This window comes from Stegostoma tigrinum, chromosome 4 (assembly GCF_030684315.1).
Source record: "Stegostoma tigrinum isolate sSteTig4 chromosome 4, sSteTig4.hap1, whole genome shotgun sequence".
NCBI lineage: Eukaryota > Metazoa > Chordata > Chondrichthyes > Orectolobiformes > Stegostomatidae > Stegostoma > Stegostoma tigrinum.
The window spans coordinates 40986808-41005439 of NC_081357.1; the positions used below are offsets into that span (position 1 = coordinate 40986808).

The following is an 18632-nucleotide window of genomic DNA, read 5'->3' on the forward strand; positions in this document are numbered from 1 at the left end:
GAAGAGATCAGCTTTCAGTTTATCAGAGAAGGATATGGGACCTCTTAGAGTAATGTGCAAGTGGCTATGAAGGTCTACAGTCTATAAAACTGAAAAGCTCAGACATTATAGAGCTGGACACAGTTTTTCAGAAGTGGTTAGACTATGTGATATAATTTGTTTGTCACTTTAGTTGTACCATCAGGACTGTTACTACCAAGGAAGAGAGGGTTTACGGAAAAGTTGGTAGTAATTCCACCCAAGAAACTTAAAGGTGAAAATAGCATTCCTGACATTCCCTGTGTGAATGAAGAAGAGCATACACTGGAACTGTGTAGCTGTGGGTACAGTCACATGTGCTGTGAGTCATGCAAATGCTTATGGTTGAATAAGACATATGAGTTGTATTGGCAAAAGCTTTTTATTTGCAGCATTATGTCCCTGTTAATGCGCTTTTATTCTGATTTGTGCTGAAGTCAATAGTTCTTTTCTCATTTGTAGTCAGACAATAAATTCAGTTATTTTGATTTACAATATGCTCACTGGGATTGTAATACCAGTCCATTCCCTTGTTCTTTCCCTGTAGCCCTGCAAGTTTTTCCCTCATATGTATTCATCTAATTTCCTTTTGAAAGCAGTCATTTTCTGTCATTCTGTCAGGCAAATGCATTTATGTTCGTAGATACATAGAAAATAGGAGCACGAATAGGCAGTTTGCTCTAAGAGTCTTCTTCATCCAATATGATCATGACTGATGATCCAACTATGTATCCTGTTCCTACTTTCTTCCCACACCCTTTGATTCCTTTAGGTCTAAAAACATATCTATCGCCTTCGTGAAAACATTCAATTTTTTCTATAGCAGAGAACTTCACAGGCTGACCACTCTTTGGGTGAAGAGATTTCTTCTTGTCTCAGTACTAAATGGCTTACCCTGTATCCATACACCGCGACCCCTGGTTCCCCCATCATTGGGAACATCCTCCTTGCATTTATTCTGGTTAGTCCTGTTAGAATTTTATGTTTCTGTGATTCCCTTTCATTCTTGTAAACTCCCATGAATACAGTCCTAACCAGCCCAGTCATACTTCATATGTCCTGCACCCCAGTAATTAAACTGATTAACCTTCATTATGCTCCCACCATAGCCAGTGTATCCTTCATAACTATGTGGTCTCACCAAAGCCCTGTGCAAATGAAGAAAGACATCTTTCCTCCTTTATTTAAATCATCTTGTTATAAAGGGCAAAACCCATTTGTCTTAATCGCTGCCTGCTGCACCTGCATGCTTATTTTCGGTGACTAATGTACAAAGATATCTCCGTCTTGTTGTACATACCAACCCACTTTTCCCTATCTACTGCCATTCAGGTAATTACCATCTTGTTTTTGCCACCCAATTGGATAACCTCTCATTTATCCACATTAAACTTCATCTGCCATGCATTTGCCCACTTGTTCAACTTGTCCAAATCGCACAAGACAGATCTCTGCATCCTGGTCGCAGTTCACCCTCCTACTCAATTCACAACTCAAAGTAACATTTCCTCTTTTATGTTGTCTTTGATTATTTTTACCAGTCTGGTTACTGACCCTTATACTAGAAACAATTTCTTGTTTCTTCCCATCAAAATTCTTTACGATCTTGAACACATCCCTTTCCTGTTTTAAGGAGGATAATCCCAGATTTTTTGGGGCATTCTGCTTAGCTGAAGATCTTCATACCTGCTACTATTCTAATAGGTCTCCACCCTGCAAACTTTAAAGTCTTACCATCCTCTGAAAGTATGGTCCCAGATTCAGAAAGGTTTAATGTTGCTTCCTTCTTAACATTAAAGCTAAGGATCTTATGACGTCTTTCTAGACAGTCTCCTCACCATACCCTGCTGTTTCCAAAGTTATTGTGAACACAGAATATGCAAGTCTGTTTGTTCTTTCACCAAAATACACTGAAAAACAGCCATTTAAATATCACATCTTCCAATGTTTCTGTTTTTTTTTCTAACTACTCCTGAGTTGGACTCAAAGAGTTGGTAAAACAGCTGCTTCCACAAACCTGGCTGAGGTGCAAGTGCCCCAGATTGTTGACTTTTGATTCCAGGACGGTATTTGTTAACAGGAGACAGAGCCGCTCCATCTGGAATTATTGTGGAGACTGTGGCGTAGGGGCTGACTGTTGTGGAGACAGGTTGTGTGAAAAGCAAGCCTTTCTGATCCAGGATTTTGACCTGCCGGCTAAAATAATGACAAAACAGCTCTCCATCTCTCACATCCCCACACCACCTCTCTCACATTCTCTGCACCAACTCATATGATCTGATGCCCTCTGTCCAACCTCCAATAGTTCCTCATACCGTTGTTGTCAAGGTATGCTCCTGTCTCCACCTCCATGACTCCTTTCATGGCCATGCCAAGCTATGTTCCTCACACCCTTCCTTCTTTCCAAACACTCCCCATGGCCTTTCACATGCTTTATTAAACACTTCCCCTTTTACCACCCTCTTTGGCACTTCGTATCTTGCAATCTAAACTATGATCCTCTATCTCAAACCCAATCTCACCATCCTTTTTCTTTATTTGACCCATGTTGAGTTGAGATGACATGAAGTTTTGACTATCTATTGATGACTTCAATGTGCTTAAACAAAAATTCAATACATTTACATTCTTCAATAAGCTAATCCCTTTATGAAAAATAATTCGTATACATAGCCCCACATCAAAGACATTGTAAATCTGACTGTGAGCGATTGTAAAATCGGTCATGCAGTACAAATTGTACAACAATGCCCCTCAGTTTTATAAGCTGAATTTTGTTTGCAAATGGTTAAAGGCCATCCTCACATGGCCAGATAGCTCTCTCAGCCTCTGTGCTGAAAAATCATGCTTTGGACATCCCAGTGGTGAAAGTTGGATCTGTCTGTAGCAGCTGCATTTTAACATGGGCACCCACCTCCCTTGATCCTGGATGGGAAAAATACAACCCACACCCACTTCACCCCAAGCAAAAACGCTGAGTGCTGCGTTCAGGGCAGTAGTTTTTGAATTTGTACCTCATTTTGGCTAAGATGGAGACCCTCTCCATTCTTGTGAAAATTCAGGTCTCCACTTCGTTTATTCTGTTTTTGCTCTTCAAGTATTTGTAATCACTCTGTTTTCTGAAATTGACATTTTAACCTTTTTGGTACATATTGTAATGATTTGCAGTAGAAAACAAGAATTCTTTTTTTTTAAATTTTACTGATCTAACCATGAATAGCTATAGCCAATAGGATACATGAATTGGTACACATGGTTCTGTCCATCCTATTTCCTAACTGGTGGTGTTGAAATATGCAGGAGCGGGTTGGGATACAGTGCAGCTTCCTCCTGCTGTCTGAAGGGAAGTGTCTGACATCTATTAAGAACTATCTAATAACTGCTTGGCTGAAATTAATATGTAGGGAATTAGCATGAAAAGCTCTTGAATTTAAAACAGACTGATTATCTTCTTTTTGCAGAATTACTTTGTTTAGTAACTTTTCAGTCTTGCTGCTTGTGTCTCCCTAAAGGCAGGTAACTTAGCCCTCCACTTGGCCTGTCAGAATGGCCATTCCCAGAGTTCCCGTGTACTATTGCTAGGAGGGTCCAGACCTGACATTAAGAACAGTGTAAGTGAGGGTCTGCTCTTTTTTTGATATTTTTGATATTGAGAAGATTTTATTTAAAAAGAAAAGGAGCTTGCTTGCCTTCAGTGTTTTTGTTGGTTTATGTTCAATGTAATTCAGAGTTGAAATGTTTTTGTTTTGCAGATGGGTGACACTTGTTTACACATTGCTACTCGTTATAATCATGTGACTATTATTAGAATCCTTCTGAGTGCTTTCTGTTCTGTTAGTGAGAAGAATCAGGTCAGTAGCATCAAACTCTGTCCTTGCGCTCTTTACTGTACGGGAGAATGTTTAGTCCCACTCAAACTACATTGGCAGCTGATGAGACAGTTCCCTGGCCCCATCCCAATCCGAAATTGTTTTCCTGTGATTAGGAGGCTGGGGTGGCACAGGATGGATTTATCGGTTGAGGTCCCACAAAGGCCTGTTATTTGAAACAGTTTGCCGGTCAGCCTCCAGGTGCTGAAAGTGGCCTCTCCCCGCTGTGACATATCCGGAATGAGCATTCCTGCCAGAACTAAAGGTCTTCCCTACTGGCCTGGTTTCAGCTGCAGCTATAGCAACCCTGGGGAGTTTTCCACCACCTTACCCCAACCCTGTCCCACTCAATCCTGTCCTCAACACTGCTGATCCGGCTGCTGAGTCATTCCCATGTTTTAAGTTCAGTTTGGAGAGCGGGAACCTCTTTGCTGAGTTGTGTATACCTTTTAGTTATCCAGCTGCTACTTTTGATCTTTGCTACTAATTGGCCCTTCAATCTAGAGAGCGAGCCTGTAGTCCTTTACCTTGATGGCGCTCCTATCCTCTGGCCACTAACTGGGCCAATTCAGGGAAAGTCACAAGTGAGTGACCCTCATTTGAGCCTGGCAGTGTTGATCTGTAACCCGGAGGGAAAATCCAGCCTGTGGAAGTGCATTATTCAAATTAATCTTCTATTGCAAGTGAAAATGTAAATATATTAATAATTTTTAGCATTACAATGATAAGTTTTGTAAATTAGATGAACAGCACATTGCTGGCATGGACAACAGGCAGTACAAATACAAAAAAGACTAAAATAAGCGTAATTGTGATGAATTGCTGTTTAAATACCCGAGTGAATTTAATATTCTGTGTTGTGTCTGAAAATCTGATCTGATGTTTTAAATTGCCAGTGCTAATCGTGAATATAACTTTGTTTCTGAAGGCAACTGATTTTCATTCCAGATTAATCTCATTTAAAATTGGATGCTGAAGTCAGTCCAAAGGCGAGATGATAAAAGTCATTACGGGCAAAGTACACCAGCATTCCTATTCCAAATGCTAATTCATAGTAGCATGGATTTTCTGCTGTTAATTTGGTCAACTTAAATTCACATATTTTGAATAGTCTAAGCAGTGGTATTAAAATAACAAACTAGGTAATCTAAGCTTTTCTGTTCTATATAGAAAAGTGGATGTGAAAAGATATCACACTTCCAAAAAACTGATAAAAGCCCCCTTCAGAAGTTACAAGATTCCTTTACTGATACATTTTTATTACCCCATATTGAGTATGTCAAGTGCTGAACAATTTGGCACTCTATGTAGAATCTAGTGTCTAAAAGAAGTATATCCTGAATATTTCAGGCATACAGTATGTCTTTTTGCAATCACTAAATTGACTGAACACCTGTGACTTCCAAGAATCCATTCCCCAGGAGTTCCCCTTCCATCTCCAATCATTGGGTCATGAGATCAGCCATTAGATGCATATTTATGTGGTATATTAAGTAACACGTATTTGCACAGGTACTACTTGTTGAGTTTCTCTGACCTCCCCTCCAGATCTGCTGTTTACAAAACACTGCAGTAAACTCAATACTGGTTTAAATCCCTTGCTGCTTTACTCCTTAATTGTCAAAACTACACCGACTACCTGAAAATTGTTTAGAATTCCTTAAGTTGGCCCTAAGCTGACCATTAGCTTCTTGGAAATATACCCTTATCAACTCAATCTTATAACTGATAGAAAACATTATAAAGTTCCATTAATTTTTCTGATCTGATTTCTTCTCACAGGCGGGAGACTCGCCACTCCATATTGCTGCAGCTCTCAACCATAAGAAAATAGCAAGACTTTTATTGGAAGCTGGGGCTGATAGCTACATTGTCAACAACGTAAGTAGGATTTATGTAATTGTTAGGTTTCTTTCAGTACTCTATGGAGGTTGGCAGTGAGGAAAGTAACATTGGTTTGCATTTCTGTATGAGTTTAGTTGCGGTTTTGAAAAGATGCAAATAAAACAGATGAGTTAAAGCATCAGATTCAAGCTTGAGATTTTTTTACTCAAAACAGTTAGAAATATCTTCCTTTAGCATTCTGCATGCCACATACAGGAATATCTCTTCTCAGCCATTGTAACAATGCAACCCAAATCCACCTCTGTGTGCATTTACTCCTTAGTTATTTCTATCTCCCTTCTTCCCATTCCTTCCTAACTGAACCTTTTCTCTTTGTTCCTTTCTTCTATATTACTATCTTAGGTTATCACTATTACTCTGCCTGGAGATAAATAGATAGTTTATTTTTTTTTAAGATCTTAAAGGCATCAAGAGGTATGGGGTGAAAATGGGAATATGGCATTGAGATAGAGGATCGTGTTGAATGTTGGAGCAGGCTTGAAGTGCTGAATGGCTTATTCCTATTCCTAGTTTCTATGTTTTGATGATGTGCCCTGATGTTGCCATTCCAGACTTGAAACCCTGACTGGATAAGCACTATGTCATCAGTGTTTTAACTTTGGACACTCTTAACGGAAAACACAGGCAACTCTGAGCAACCTCAACTGGCCTATACACCTCTTGTCCTCACCTTCCCACATAACAAACCCCACAGCATATTCCCTTCCAGACTGGCTGTTCATCCACAAATAGGCCCTTATCATCCTTACTGTGAATGTTGTGCATTGATATCCTGGCCTTTGACAGGTAGTGACTCAGCCTGGCCGACTAAATCAATGTTGGGGCAGAGTGGCCCTTATCTTCAAATCACACCGCCATTCCCCCACCTACTTCTCTTGTGTTTTGCTTCGCTGAAACACCTGGTTCTACTCCACTCTCTCAATAAAATCTTCATAGCCTGGAATCGCACCAGCCTCTCAAAATTTTCATCAAAGTGTTCTTTGATTTTCTTCAGCCACTGCACCAAGTGACTCCTCATCTTCAGTCTTCACCTGTCCTTAGTAATATGAGCAGTCAGCATTCACTTTATAAACACAAGCATTCAGCATAGTCCTCCATAAAGTGAGATATGGAGGACCATGGAATGCCTGCATGTAGACCTTTTGACTTACTGGGACCTTATTATGATGTATGCAGTAAAGGTTGTGCTGCGCAAATACAGGAAGGGACTGTAAGTGCCTCTCCCACCCCCATCAGCCCACAAAACCACCTCATTCAAGTAAGGCAGCATTGCATGTTATCAAGTTCAAGGTGAAAGGAAATCCGATGCACATCCTTCTGCAGCCTGTATAATCTTGGATGTCTTTGTGAATTGTGGCTTGCAGGTGAGACCATAAAACAGTCACCCTTGACTATTTCTGCTGCATGGAGATGGCTGTGATGTATTTATAATGACCAGTGATGTGGTCACGTTTGCTTAGGCCAGGCTTTCTATCCCAAATGGTTGGTCAATGTATGTATATGACATGTTAAATTCTATGATCATAGCTATCTTAAAGCTGTACAGTGCTAACACCTGTTGCTCTTTGAAAGGTCCACATTTCTTGCATTAAATCTCATATGCTAAGACAGAAAACAAAACTTACTCTACTCCATCAGCTCTCAGTTATGGTCGTAGTCATTTCTAATTTACCTTGCACATTTGAGATTTATATGAAGGTGGAATGCAAGACTCTCAGATTGAGCTACAGGCTCAGCTTGTTATGTAGGTGACCTACCCACACCACCAAACCTTTATGTTCCTTTCTTCTTTGCACTCTTTGCTGACCTATCAGCTTCAACATGTTCCCACTGACTGTCATCTCAGAACAATACCCCTGAGCCTGGCCCTCTGACAGCTTGTCATGCCAACCACCATGATTCATGAGACAACCCCCAACAGCCTTGCTGGGTTTGGCGATGACTGTTGGTGAACTCCCCTGCTCCTGTAATAATTTGTGTTGTGAACCCGCTTGCCTCCTGAGTTGTACACATCACAATCATTGCATCCCATCACTCTGCCTGTAGTCCCCAGAATAGACTTCCCCAAATTGTCTGTTACAGCAGTGGCCCTGATTAAATGCGCCTTTGACTTTCAATAAGCAGACCTCCAGAACTGACCATGGTTCAACCCCTTAACTGACTTGAAAAGATAGCCCTGACTGATGAGTGATCAGGTCCTTAAATGATCTCTTTGTAGCTCGTCAAATGATCTACTGCTACTCCTACACTGGATCCGCATGTTTGACTGGACCTACTCCCCAGACTGTAATACAGCAAAGCCCCTGACCATTTCCAACAGTCGACTGACCTTGTCCAAGCTCTGGGCTGAAATTGATCGGAGCCCCTGACCGACTGCAGTCCTTTGTGACTTGACTGAGAACTGGTCCTGTTATATTTTGAAATATGGCCATTTGATCGAAGCGCCTTCAGAATGTTTATTTTTAAGCTGTTAGTACATATGATAGATGTGACATTGATGTAGGGTGATGTTGTACAGCAACACTTGATTGATACTGGCAACCATGATAAGCTACCTCCTTTTGTCTGCACAGAAGGGCGAGGCAAGACAGAATCTCCTTTTCCTGATCTTGCCACATTTTACTATTCCCCACATTATTTAGGAGCTAAGATGATTCCATCTTCTGTCTTTACTGTTGCTTTCTGTTTCTTACAGATGTTTCCATACCTGCTGAGCATTTTGGGCACTTTCTGTTTTATTTCAGATTTGCAGCACCTGCAGTATTTTAATTTTTATCTCTGCTTATCCATCCTTTGACCTTATGGTGTTAATATTTTCTTTAATTTAGATTAAGTTGCAATTGCCATTATAACGCTGTTTGCATAATCATTTTAGGTTTATAAAATGTCGTTAGATTTAGTGCTAACTTTTGAGTGAAGCAACTGAAAATTAGCTTTATGGTTCAATTAGTCAATCTGATTTAAGCTACATTCCAAAAGAATTTGCTTGATCTGGGGAGACTGTTATTGATTTTTGTTTACTTTACTCCCCTGCGATAGTATGTATTGTACAAGACAAAAGTAGGAATCGAGGAATCGCTTAGGTATTGGTTACCTAGCACAGCGTACTTAATAATTTTCATAATGCTGAAGTTGATTTTACAACACAAAGAACATGAATTTAGTTAAATTAATTGACTGCATTTACTACATTTTGCACCTAGTCTGTCATAAAATATACCATTTCATTAGATTTATAATAATCCACATTGCTTTCTAATGAGATGTATTATTGGAGCAAATAGCACTCAAGTTGAATACTCCAACCTTGATTAGTTCCAGAAGCTGATTAGTTCCTTGATTCTTTCTGTAGGCAGGGCTGAGCCCTCTAGAAGCAGCTAGAGAGAATAACAGCCCAGAAGTGGCCCTTCTCCTCACCAAGGCACCACAGGTAAGGCCTTGTGAAAGGATCTGCGATTACTTATGGATGGCAGTTGGCCGTAGTTGAAGGGTGAAGATGGATTAACATTCTGATGTTTTGCTTCGTTTTTTTTTGCAGCTAGAAAGTATTTATGTAGTAGTTTCTTTAATCTGATTTAAGTGAGTAGACTAAATTCTACTTTTAAGTAATTTGTTGCTTCAGAAGCACTTTATCTAATATAATGAAATAAAAGGCATTCGTTCTGTGTAACTCGGAGATAGTAGAAACTGCCGATGCTGGAGAATCTGAGGTAACAAGGTGTAGAGCTGGATGAACACAGCAGGCCAGGCAGCATCAGAGGAGCAGGAAAGCTGACGTTTCGGGTATTGACCCTTCTTCAGAAATGAAGGGTCCAGACCTGAAACGTCAGCTTTCCTGCTTCTCTGATGCTGCCTGGCCTGCTGTGTTCATCCACACCATTCTATGTAACTACTGGGTCACAACAATTCTAGTAGAGCAGTATGTGATAAATCAACTTTATTGTATGAGCTTTTGTGAAGATGCCTTTTGTGGAATATTTTTGTAATGTTGCCAGGTTCTCAGTTTCTGTCGTGGGAGAAGCCTGAGGAAGAGGAGGGAAAAACTCAAGCAAGAACGAAGAGCCCAATCTGTGCCTCGTGATGATTTGATCCAGAGTAAGGTATATAGATGCTCTAAACATCTGTGGAGAGGGCCCTCAGCTGAAAAGACAAAAATCAGTCAGTGTTCCCACTTATTACTACCCTGTGATCCTGTCTGGAAAACCTATGTTAGTGTAGGATTTGACCTCTAATTTTCCTACTTTTTGAAGTGTCCTTCACATGCATGAGAAAGAGTAACTGGGCAAAATGCTTCAGACAATAGATTCACTAAATGTAACCCAATACCTTCAAAAGTAAAATGCACAAATTAGGGAATAGATAGGAAGAGGAAAATAGTTATCAATTTAGTATCATGGTATGCAATTGAAGTGCTCGATCATTTAAAATTTAATCTGGAGGTTCAAAATACAGTAATTGTGGAGACCTTAAGTTTAAGTTTAACTTTGACCTTAACTAAATTTCCAAACCTACAAATTTTTGCAAGGGCACTTCTTAACAATCAAATCTACATGTTCATCTGAAAAATTATTGTACACTGTTGTGCTAATCAATATGATTTGCTGTGGAATAGCTTGTGTTTGAATGGTTTACAAGCTTGGAACTGTTCGGTTAATTATCTGTGTGCTCTCTGAAACCATTTTGAGCATTTTGATTCCATTTACTTTGAGATTGACTGAAAGGAGACTTTAAATGGTAGTAATTTTGCCAGCTGGTCAAATTAACTAAGCTTGAATGTAGCATTGATACCTCAATGCATGGATTGTTTCATCAACAAAAATAATTGAATGAAATTTTCATATCATGTCGTGCTGTCTGAATACATCACTAAAGAAATTTATATTGGGTCAAATAGCCCTGCAGTGTTTGTTGTAAACAAACATTAATATGTTGAGAATTTGCTGACGTTATGCAAGGTAATTTGGTTTTATTTGGTAATATTCACTCAGTCCTATTTCTATCTCATTTGTTCCATTCCTACCTCTTCTAGTGTACGTTCTGTGGTAACTTCTGCTGCCTCCTGAAGGCCCACTCGGATGAACATTCCATCCTCGGACCCTTTCTTACCTTGTCCACACCCTGTCTTTGAGAAACACCAACCATACATCCATACATCCATAAGCATTGGTTCTAAACTCATTTGCATGCTGACAGCACCTAGTTCTATTAGTTTCCCACCACTCTTGTTTCCATGTCCACTGCCGCACTTGTCTGACTTGTTTGTCCAATGTCAAGCTACAGTGGAGCTGTACTTTCTCTAACATCTTGTTAGCAATTCTAAATCTATAACACTGAAATTCTGACAGAAGTTGTGTCCGGAGTCCCTGATTTATAAGTAGCTGGCAAGATGTGGAGAGGCTGAATTCACTTTAATTCTGTGCTCAACTTCAGACTTCACATTCGTGCCATCATGTGGACCACCTATTTTCAATCTAAACTTTGTCCAGCTGTAATTCTGCTTCCTGTTCCTGCAGACAAAATCCTCATTCGTTCCTGACCATCAGCTTTTGCCTCTATTTTTCCAATAGCATCCTCATTGTAACTCATTCCAAAGCTCTGCCAACCTGCAGTTTATCCCTTATGTAGCTTGATGTTTTTTTTCACTCTATCTTGTTGCACCTGCTGTCTAGCCTTAAATACACAAAATTCAAAACCTGCATCCGGAGGTCCTTCACAACTTGTGCTCCTTTACGTCTTTATTTGAATTTTTCCAATGCTATGTACCAGTTCCTGCCTTTTTTTTCCTCACGTATTGTTTCCATTCCTTAGTCACAGAGTATGCAGTCGTCTTGGCCTCACACTGCAATGCTGTATATAAGCTGCTACATCTTCCTCCTAGATTCTGCTCCTTCAAAAGCCAACTGTAACTTATAGCAGCATAAAATTATATATAACAAAACTGAATAAAATATAAAGTACCAAGGACTTCATGGAAGAACAAAATATGACACCTAGGCACTTAGAGATACCAGGCTAAAATGTGATCAAAGAGGTAGTTTTTAAGGAATGCCTTAAAAGATATTTTTGATCTTGGGCCTAGGTAACTGAAGAGGTTGCTACCAATGCACCATTAAAGTCGGGGAATCTCGAGATGCCAGAATTTGAGGAACGTAGATATTTTGGGAGAGATGTGGTGTTGGAATAGATTCCTGAGATTAGGAGAGTTAAGACCATGGAAAGTTTGAAACAAGAAGAGAATTGTAAAATCAAATCTCACTTGACTGGGAGCTAATGTAGATCATTGAATACAGGGCGTGAGCAGGACTTGGTGTGGGTTTAAACAGGGCCCCAGAGTTTATTCAAAACTCAAGTTTATGGAGGACAGATTGAAGGAAGTCAGTCAGAAGTGTATTGGACCAGTCAAATATAGAGGTTGCCAGCATGGGTGAGCTGAGACAGGCGTGAAGTTCAGTGATATTAAGAGAGGTGAGGTTAGGAACTATTAATGATACTGCATGTGAGGTTAGAAGTTCATACTGTCAAATTAGACACCAAGGTTGTAAACAGACTGGTCCAATCCCAGAGTTAGCAGGTAGAGGAAGTACTGAGGGAACAAATTTTAAGGGCAGGGTGAAAAATAAATTCTTCACTCCTCCAAAATCTTAATTGGAGGAAATTTCTCTTCCTCCAGCACTGAATGTTTAATAAGCTATCAGATAATTTAACAACACTAGAGGAGTGGAGAGGTAGTAATGAGGTAAATCTGGGAGTCACCAGTGTACGTATGAAAATGTCTGTGCTTTTGAATGATGTGGCTGAGCAGGAACATTCACATGAAAAATAAGAATAGGTCAAGGATAGACCTTTGGAAGACAACAGAGGTAATGGAGCAGGAGGAGGAATCATTCAAGTGATACTTTGGCCGTAATTAGACAGAAAAGAATGGTCTCCAAGTGCAAGTGGTGTCTCCCAGCTGGATAACAGTGGGATGGTGTGGTCAACCATGTCAAAGACCGGAGACTTGTCAAGAAGGAGACAGAAGAAATTTTGCCTCTGTCACACTCACGTAGCAGTCATTTGCCCCTTGAATAAGAGCTGTTTCAGTATATGGCAGGAGATAAAATCTGAATGAACTGATTCAAACGTGGAATTCAGGAATGATACAAATAGATTTAGCAAGCGCGACAACATGTTTAAGAATGTCAGTGAGAAAGGATGTTGGAAGTGGGAAAGCAGGCTACAAGGAAGGTGGGATCAAACATCTTCCAAAACACTGGCCTGACCATGTCTACTCACATCACTTTCAGCAACAAAAAGAAAAGCTAACAATCTACTTTCACCATGTGAAAAGTGCTTTGGGTTATTTTATTCCACTGTATGTGAAGCTGCTAAAATGATCATCAATGATATGTATTCCCTGTTCTGTGGTATAGTTATTAGAGGACGTAATTTTTCATTGTCGCCTCACAGAGTACCAATCAAATTTCTTCTTTTATCCAAGAGACAATTAAATCTTTTTCATGAAATTCTAAATCTGGAGATCTCAATGAATTTAGTCAGTTTCCTGGTATGTAACAGGGAAGTGTCTCAGTGGATGATGGCCACAGCAGTGAGCAAGGACATAAGAAGAAAAAAAATGGGGACGATTTTATCACAGTAGCTACACCAGAACAGAAGAAAAAGTGGGAGAGAAAGAAAAAACAGAAGGTAAAGATAATTTTAGCTTTCTTTTTTCCATCAGCATCATTAAGAAAAAATGAAGGTAAATCGAGCAAGTACAGTTCAGCAAGCTGTTGCAAAAATAACTGGATTTCTTAAATAGTGTATTATTCATGGGCCTGGAAGACCCTCATGCATTAAGATTAATTGATTCTTATAAAAAGTGTAACTTTCAGGGTTCGCTCTATTGGTCACATTTCCCAAAGATAAAATCAGTCAGTCTGTGTCAATCAAAGTTAAACACTCAAAATGGCTGCTGGACAATATTTGCACTCTGAAAACAATTTGCATTCTTCTTTAGCGATCAGCAGTTTAAAAATCCTAATGTTGTTTATCGTTTCCATTGGCACTCCAAGTTATACATGACAAGGTAATTACTGCAAATAATCTTGTGTTTGAAGAAAAGCAGAGAAATTCTCTCCATTTCATGACCAATATTTATTTTTCAGTGGGCATTGCTACAGCAGGTAATTTGATCAGTATCTTATTTTCACTTGTGGGCTCTAATTGTGCGCAGTTGGCTTCAGCTTCTCATGTATTATAAGAGGGGTTGCATTTCAAAAGCATTTAATGAGCCGTGAGGAGCTTTGATTTGTCTTTGGATCGTAAAATTTGTAAGTTATATACAAGCCGTCATTTTATTTACAATAATAATAATGTGAGAGGCAACTCAGTTCATCTGGCTCATCCTTCCATGACAGGTTTAGGAGTCCAATGATAATGGGCAACACAAGCTGAGTTCAGATCCCACCATGGCAAGGTGTGAAATTGAAGTCAATAAATGTAGTAACAGGTTTTGTGACATAGAAGTATGACAATTCATTGTTAAACAGAATCAAACCCATTCATTCATGTCCTTAAGGAAAGACCATGTCCCATCCTTGGCTTGTCTGGTCTGGGTTTGTATGATTGCAGTCTTGTATACCTTGGCTGATTCCTAATGCTTCAGAGCAATCACAAATGGGAAATACGTACTGCTGTCTCATCACTGCATTCCACTGCTTTGTAAGTGGCTCCACTTTTACTTCACTTATAGCCTACTTCAGAAGCACATTACAATTATGAATCACTGTGTGAAGAAACACTTTCTTCACCACATTGCTAAGCTTTTCTTTTTCTGGTTTGTACGTTCTTCTGTTCTTTTTAAAGTTTGCACTTGGTGGTACATCAAAGTGTAGCAAATGGGTTTTTTTTTCTTTATTCATTTACGGGATGAGGGTGTCGCTGGCTATGCAGCGTTTATTGCCCGTCCTTAATTGCCTTGAAGGCAGTTAAGAGTTACCCACATTGCAATGAGTGTGGAGTCACATGTAGGCCACACCAGGTAAGGATGGCAGTTTCCTTCCCTAAAGGATGTTAGTGAACCAGAGAAGTTTTTCCTGACAATCAACAATGTCATCAGATTCTTAACTCCAGATATTTTATTGAATTCAAATACCACCATTTGCTGCAGAGGGATCAGAACCTGGGTCCCCAGAACATTATCTGGGTCTATGGATTAATAGTCCAGCGGTAATACCACTAGGCCATCGCCTCCCCAACAAGAAAGTTTGAGGACAAGTAAGCAATTCTCGTTTAAAACACCAAGCAATGAGTTGTATTACTTAGAGTATATTGTTCCTTTGGTTTTAATTTGTGCGACAAGCAAGTTAATGCAAACTTACTGAACGTCTACTTTTCTGCAGAGTTCCACTCTTTCTGACCCCCTTCCACTGACAGACCAGCAGCCTCAACAAGACAATGCAAATATCAGGAAAAGGAGAAGCAAACATTGCTGCTGTTCCCTAAACCCACAGCAAGCTCTACTCCCTCATAGTTTTCGTGCCTACCAGCTTTATACATTATACAGAAACAAGGATGGGAAAATCATGCAGGTAACTGCACAATGCTACACTGTTTTCCAATTTATCGCACATATAAATTGAAATATATTCCATAGAATATTGATCACATTGCACTGCAATACTCTGAAAATAGCATCAAATATTTGTAGACCTAAACTTAGGCAATTTATTTCAATTATTCCAATGCCAAAATTAGTCAATGGTCTTAAAATCAGCCCCTGATATCAATTGTATTCCTACATCTCCAGTTTTTACTATGATTATTCTTATTTATTCAGGGCGATGTTGAACATTTTTGTCTCTTCTTTTCTGTTTTAAAAGAAAAAGCCTTTCTTATCCTAATGGCTTATTTTCTTTATGTCATAATACATTCTAAAAGTGGTGGAAATTCTTGTGTCCATAATGCTCCCTGTCTCCATTGTATAAGCCTGGAATTCAGAGTGGTGCACGAACAATCCTAACTTCTTGTGTCCATATCTTTCCAATTGAACTGATGACATCACTGGTAAACCTCAGATTGTTCGTTTATTTACTTTCTTCACATAGTTCCTAATTGTCTATGGCTAGATGCTGATCTCTCAATAGAAGGCAACTACCAGGTCAGGATAGCATGCCACCTCTGTGCTGATATGATGTGGTGCTCAATCATAAGAGAACTATTTCTATGTTTCTATTGTCAGCCAAGGAGGCTGGGTTCTTGTCTGTGAGCCTGTCAGATATTTTGAAAGTAGGTGTTTAGTCAATAATTTCCAATGTCTACATCTAAAGACATGGGATATTAAAGAATTACTGTATATTAACTACCCAACAAAAATCCAATAGGGGCATCTATGGCTTAGAGAGATGGTAGAAGATGCAAAAAATTGGAATGTGATCACATAAAGTAAAGCTTTTATAATAAAGTTGCTTGCTAATGCAGAATTGTTGCTACTCCAGCGCTGCAGAATATTGTAGTCACCTCACACAGGTTGTTGAGGTGGTTGACTGTCTGGACATAGCTGGTTGCTCAAGAAGCCCTGGGGCTATTGTAAAGGTGATGGCCTTTTCAAACCACTGCAGTCCATTTGGTGTACATGGAGATAATTATTGCTGTTAAGGAGGGATTTCTGAAGGAATGGAAAAATATTTCCAAGTCAGGATGGTGTGTGGCTTTGAGGAGAAACGTGCTGTGTTGTGTTCCAGTTTATGTGCTATCCTAGTCCTTGTAGATAGTAGTTGTTCTGGGTTTGTAAAGTGCTTCCTAATGAGCCTTTAGCGAATTTCTGCAGTACATCCTATAATGGTACATTCTGTAACTGTGTATCCGTTGTAGAGTGAATACTCTCCTGCTATGGTACTACATAGAATTTAAGGTCCCAAGCCTGGTGCTGCCAAATTATAGGCAAATGTACCAAACCTGGATCAGCAGGTTGTGTTTCAGAAACAGTCCACTCTATATCAGCAAGCACAGGCAGACATGTATAGACTTTTAAACATGATGTGTCAAACGCCTAGCTAATCAAAAAATGACGTTGTCCACATAACTTATTTTAACAGTGTTGTGGCAATATTTATTTCAAAATAATGTGTGATATAAACTGTCCATCATCAATAACTTGATGAATATCTTCATTTAGAGACTGGTTTTGATTTACTTGTTACTCATGTTGCATTAGATTAGTAAACCTTAGTAATATATATACTAATTAATATTGATATACATCACTGCAATTATGCAATAATCTAAAGAGTAAGTTGTGAAACTTGAAAGGGTTCAGAAAAGATTTGAGGATATTATCAGGATTGGAGGGTTTGAACTGTAGGGAGATGCTGAATAGGCTGGGCTGTTTTTCCTAGTGCATTGAAGGCTGAAGGGTGACTTTGTATGGAAGTTTATAAAATCATGAGGGACATGGAAAGGGTGAAAAGTAAAGATCTCTTGCCCAGAGTAAGCAAGTTCAAAACTACAGGACATAGGTTTAAGTTGAGGGGGGCAAGATTGAATGGGGACTTCAGGAGCAACTTTTTCATGCAGAGGGTGTTGTTTGTATGGAAGAACCGCCAGAGGAAGTGGTGGAGACTGGTACAATGACAACATTTAAAAGGCATCTGCATGGGTATTATGAACAGAAAGGATTTAGATGGTTATGGGTCAAATGTTGGCAGATGGGACTAGATTAGTTTAGAATATCTGGTCGGCATGGACGAGTTGTATGGAAGGGTCTGTTTCCGTGCTGTGTATCTCGATGACTTTACAACATCCTAAGGCTCTACTGGTGTGGTTTAGGCCTAAACATTCAGAAATAAAAATTGTGGTAAATTGAACAAGGCAGTCAAAATGATATGATTCTAAAAGCCAACAGAATGTAATTAATGAAGGAAATAGACACATTGCACACATGTCACAGGAGAATGGATATTGCTGGTGTGCAGGCCTGACAGAAATGAGGCAAGGCAGAGCTGTGCAGTGCCTTCTATGTGAACCAGCACAGCTAGGTGAAGGGTGGAATAATAGGCAGGACTGGTTTAGCACAATTTGGACTAAATAGGCCTTGGGGTTTTGATGAATTGAAGTTTTGTATAGTGTAGAGTTCAGAGTATGGGGTTGGGGTATTGGAAAAGTCCAAACTGGAAGTAATGCTGAGATGAATCAATAATTGAGTTAAATGGTCCAAAGATGGTTGATTATTTTAAGATGTAAGCAGGGCTCATGGGATATTCTTTCGAAAATGCTTCTGCATGTGAATACATTTACTTTGGAAGATTAGAAGAACAGATTTCTGATTTTGAAGAAATGCTTTTGCTAAAGTTTAGCCTAATTGGACCTTATATAAGAACGTGAGAAATAGGAGCAGAGTAGGCAGTTCATGGCTGAGTCCACGCTGCCATTCATTGGGATCACGTTTGCTCTACTTCAATGCTATTTTTCTCTGTATCCCCTTGTCGCTTAATATTTTTAATACATTGAATATGCTCAAAATTGAGAGATTTCTATGACTAAGCCACCACAGCCAAAAAAATCTTCTGGGACCAAAAAAAAAAGGATTTACCACCTGCTAAGTGAAGAGGTTCCTTCTATTCTCAGTTCTAATTGCTTTACCCCTTATTCTAAGACTGTTCTCTGATTTAGGACCACCCCTGGCAGGAGAAAACATCCCTCCTGTGTTTGCCATGTTAATTCCTGTAAGAATTTTGTACATTGAGATCACTACTCATATTTTTTAATTTCCAGGGAATATTTGCCCAATCTATTTAATCTTTCCTCCTAGAACAATCCCTCCATCCCAGAAAATGCTTTGGTAACTCTTGTTGTACTCGT

The 18632-nt window shown here is 39.4% G+C and overlaps 1 protein-coding gene across 11 annotated transcripts in view; it reads left to right on the plus strand.

Moving 5' to 3' along the window:
* ankrd6b (ankyrin repeat domain 6b) overlaps positions 1-18632 on the plus strand; it is a 213173-nt gene that overhangs the window by 179200 nt on the left and 15341 nt on the right. For 9 of the 11 annotated variants that reach the window (XM_048530346.2, XM_059645285.1, XM_048530340.2 and 6 more), the window contains 7 exons: positions 3531-3629; positions 3771-3869; positions 5670-5768; positions 9145-9222; positions 9788-9892; positions 13350-13478; positions 15176-15364. In XM_048530346.2, coding sequence (XP_048386303.1) covers positions 3531-3629; positions 3771-3869; positions 5670-5768; positions 9145-9222; positions 9788-9892; positions 13350-13478; positions 15176-15364 — 798 coding nt within the window. Of the gene's footprint in view, positions 1-183; positions 341-3530; positions 3630-3770; positions 3870-5669; positions 5769-9144; positions 9223-9787; positions 9893-13349; positions 13479-15175; positions 15365-18632 lie in introns of those variants that run through there. The other 2 variants (XM_048530350.2, XM_048530349.2) reach the window with 2 other exon arrangements.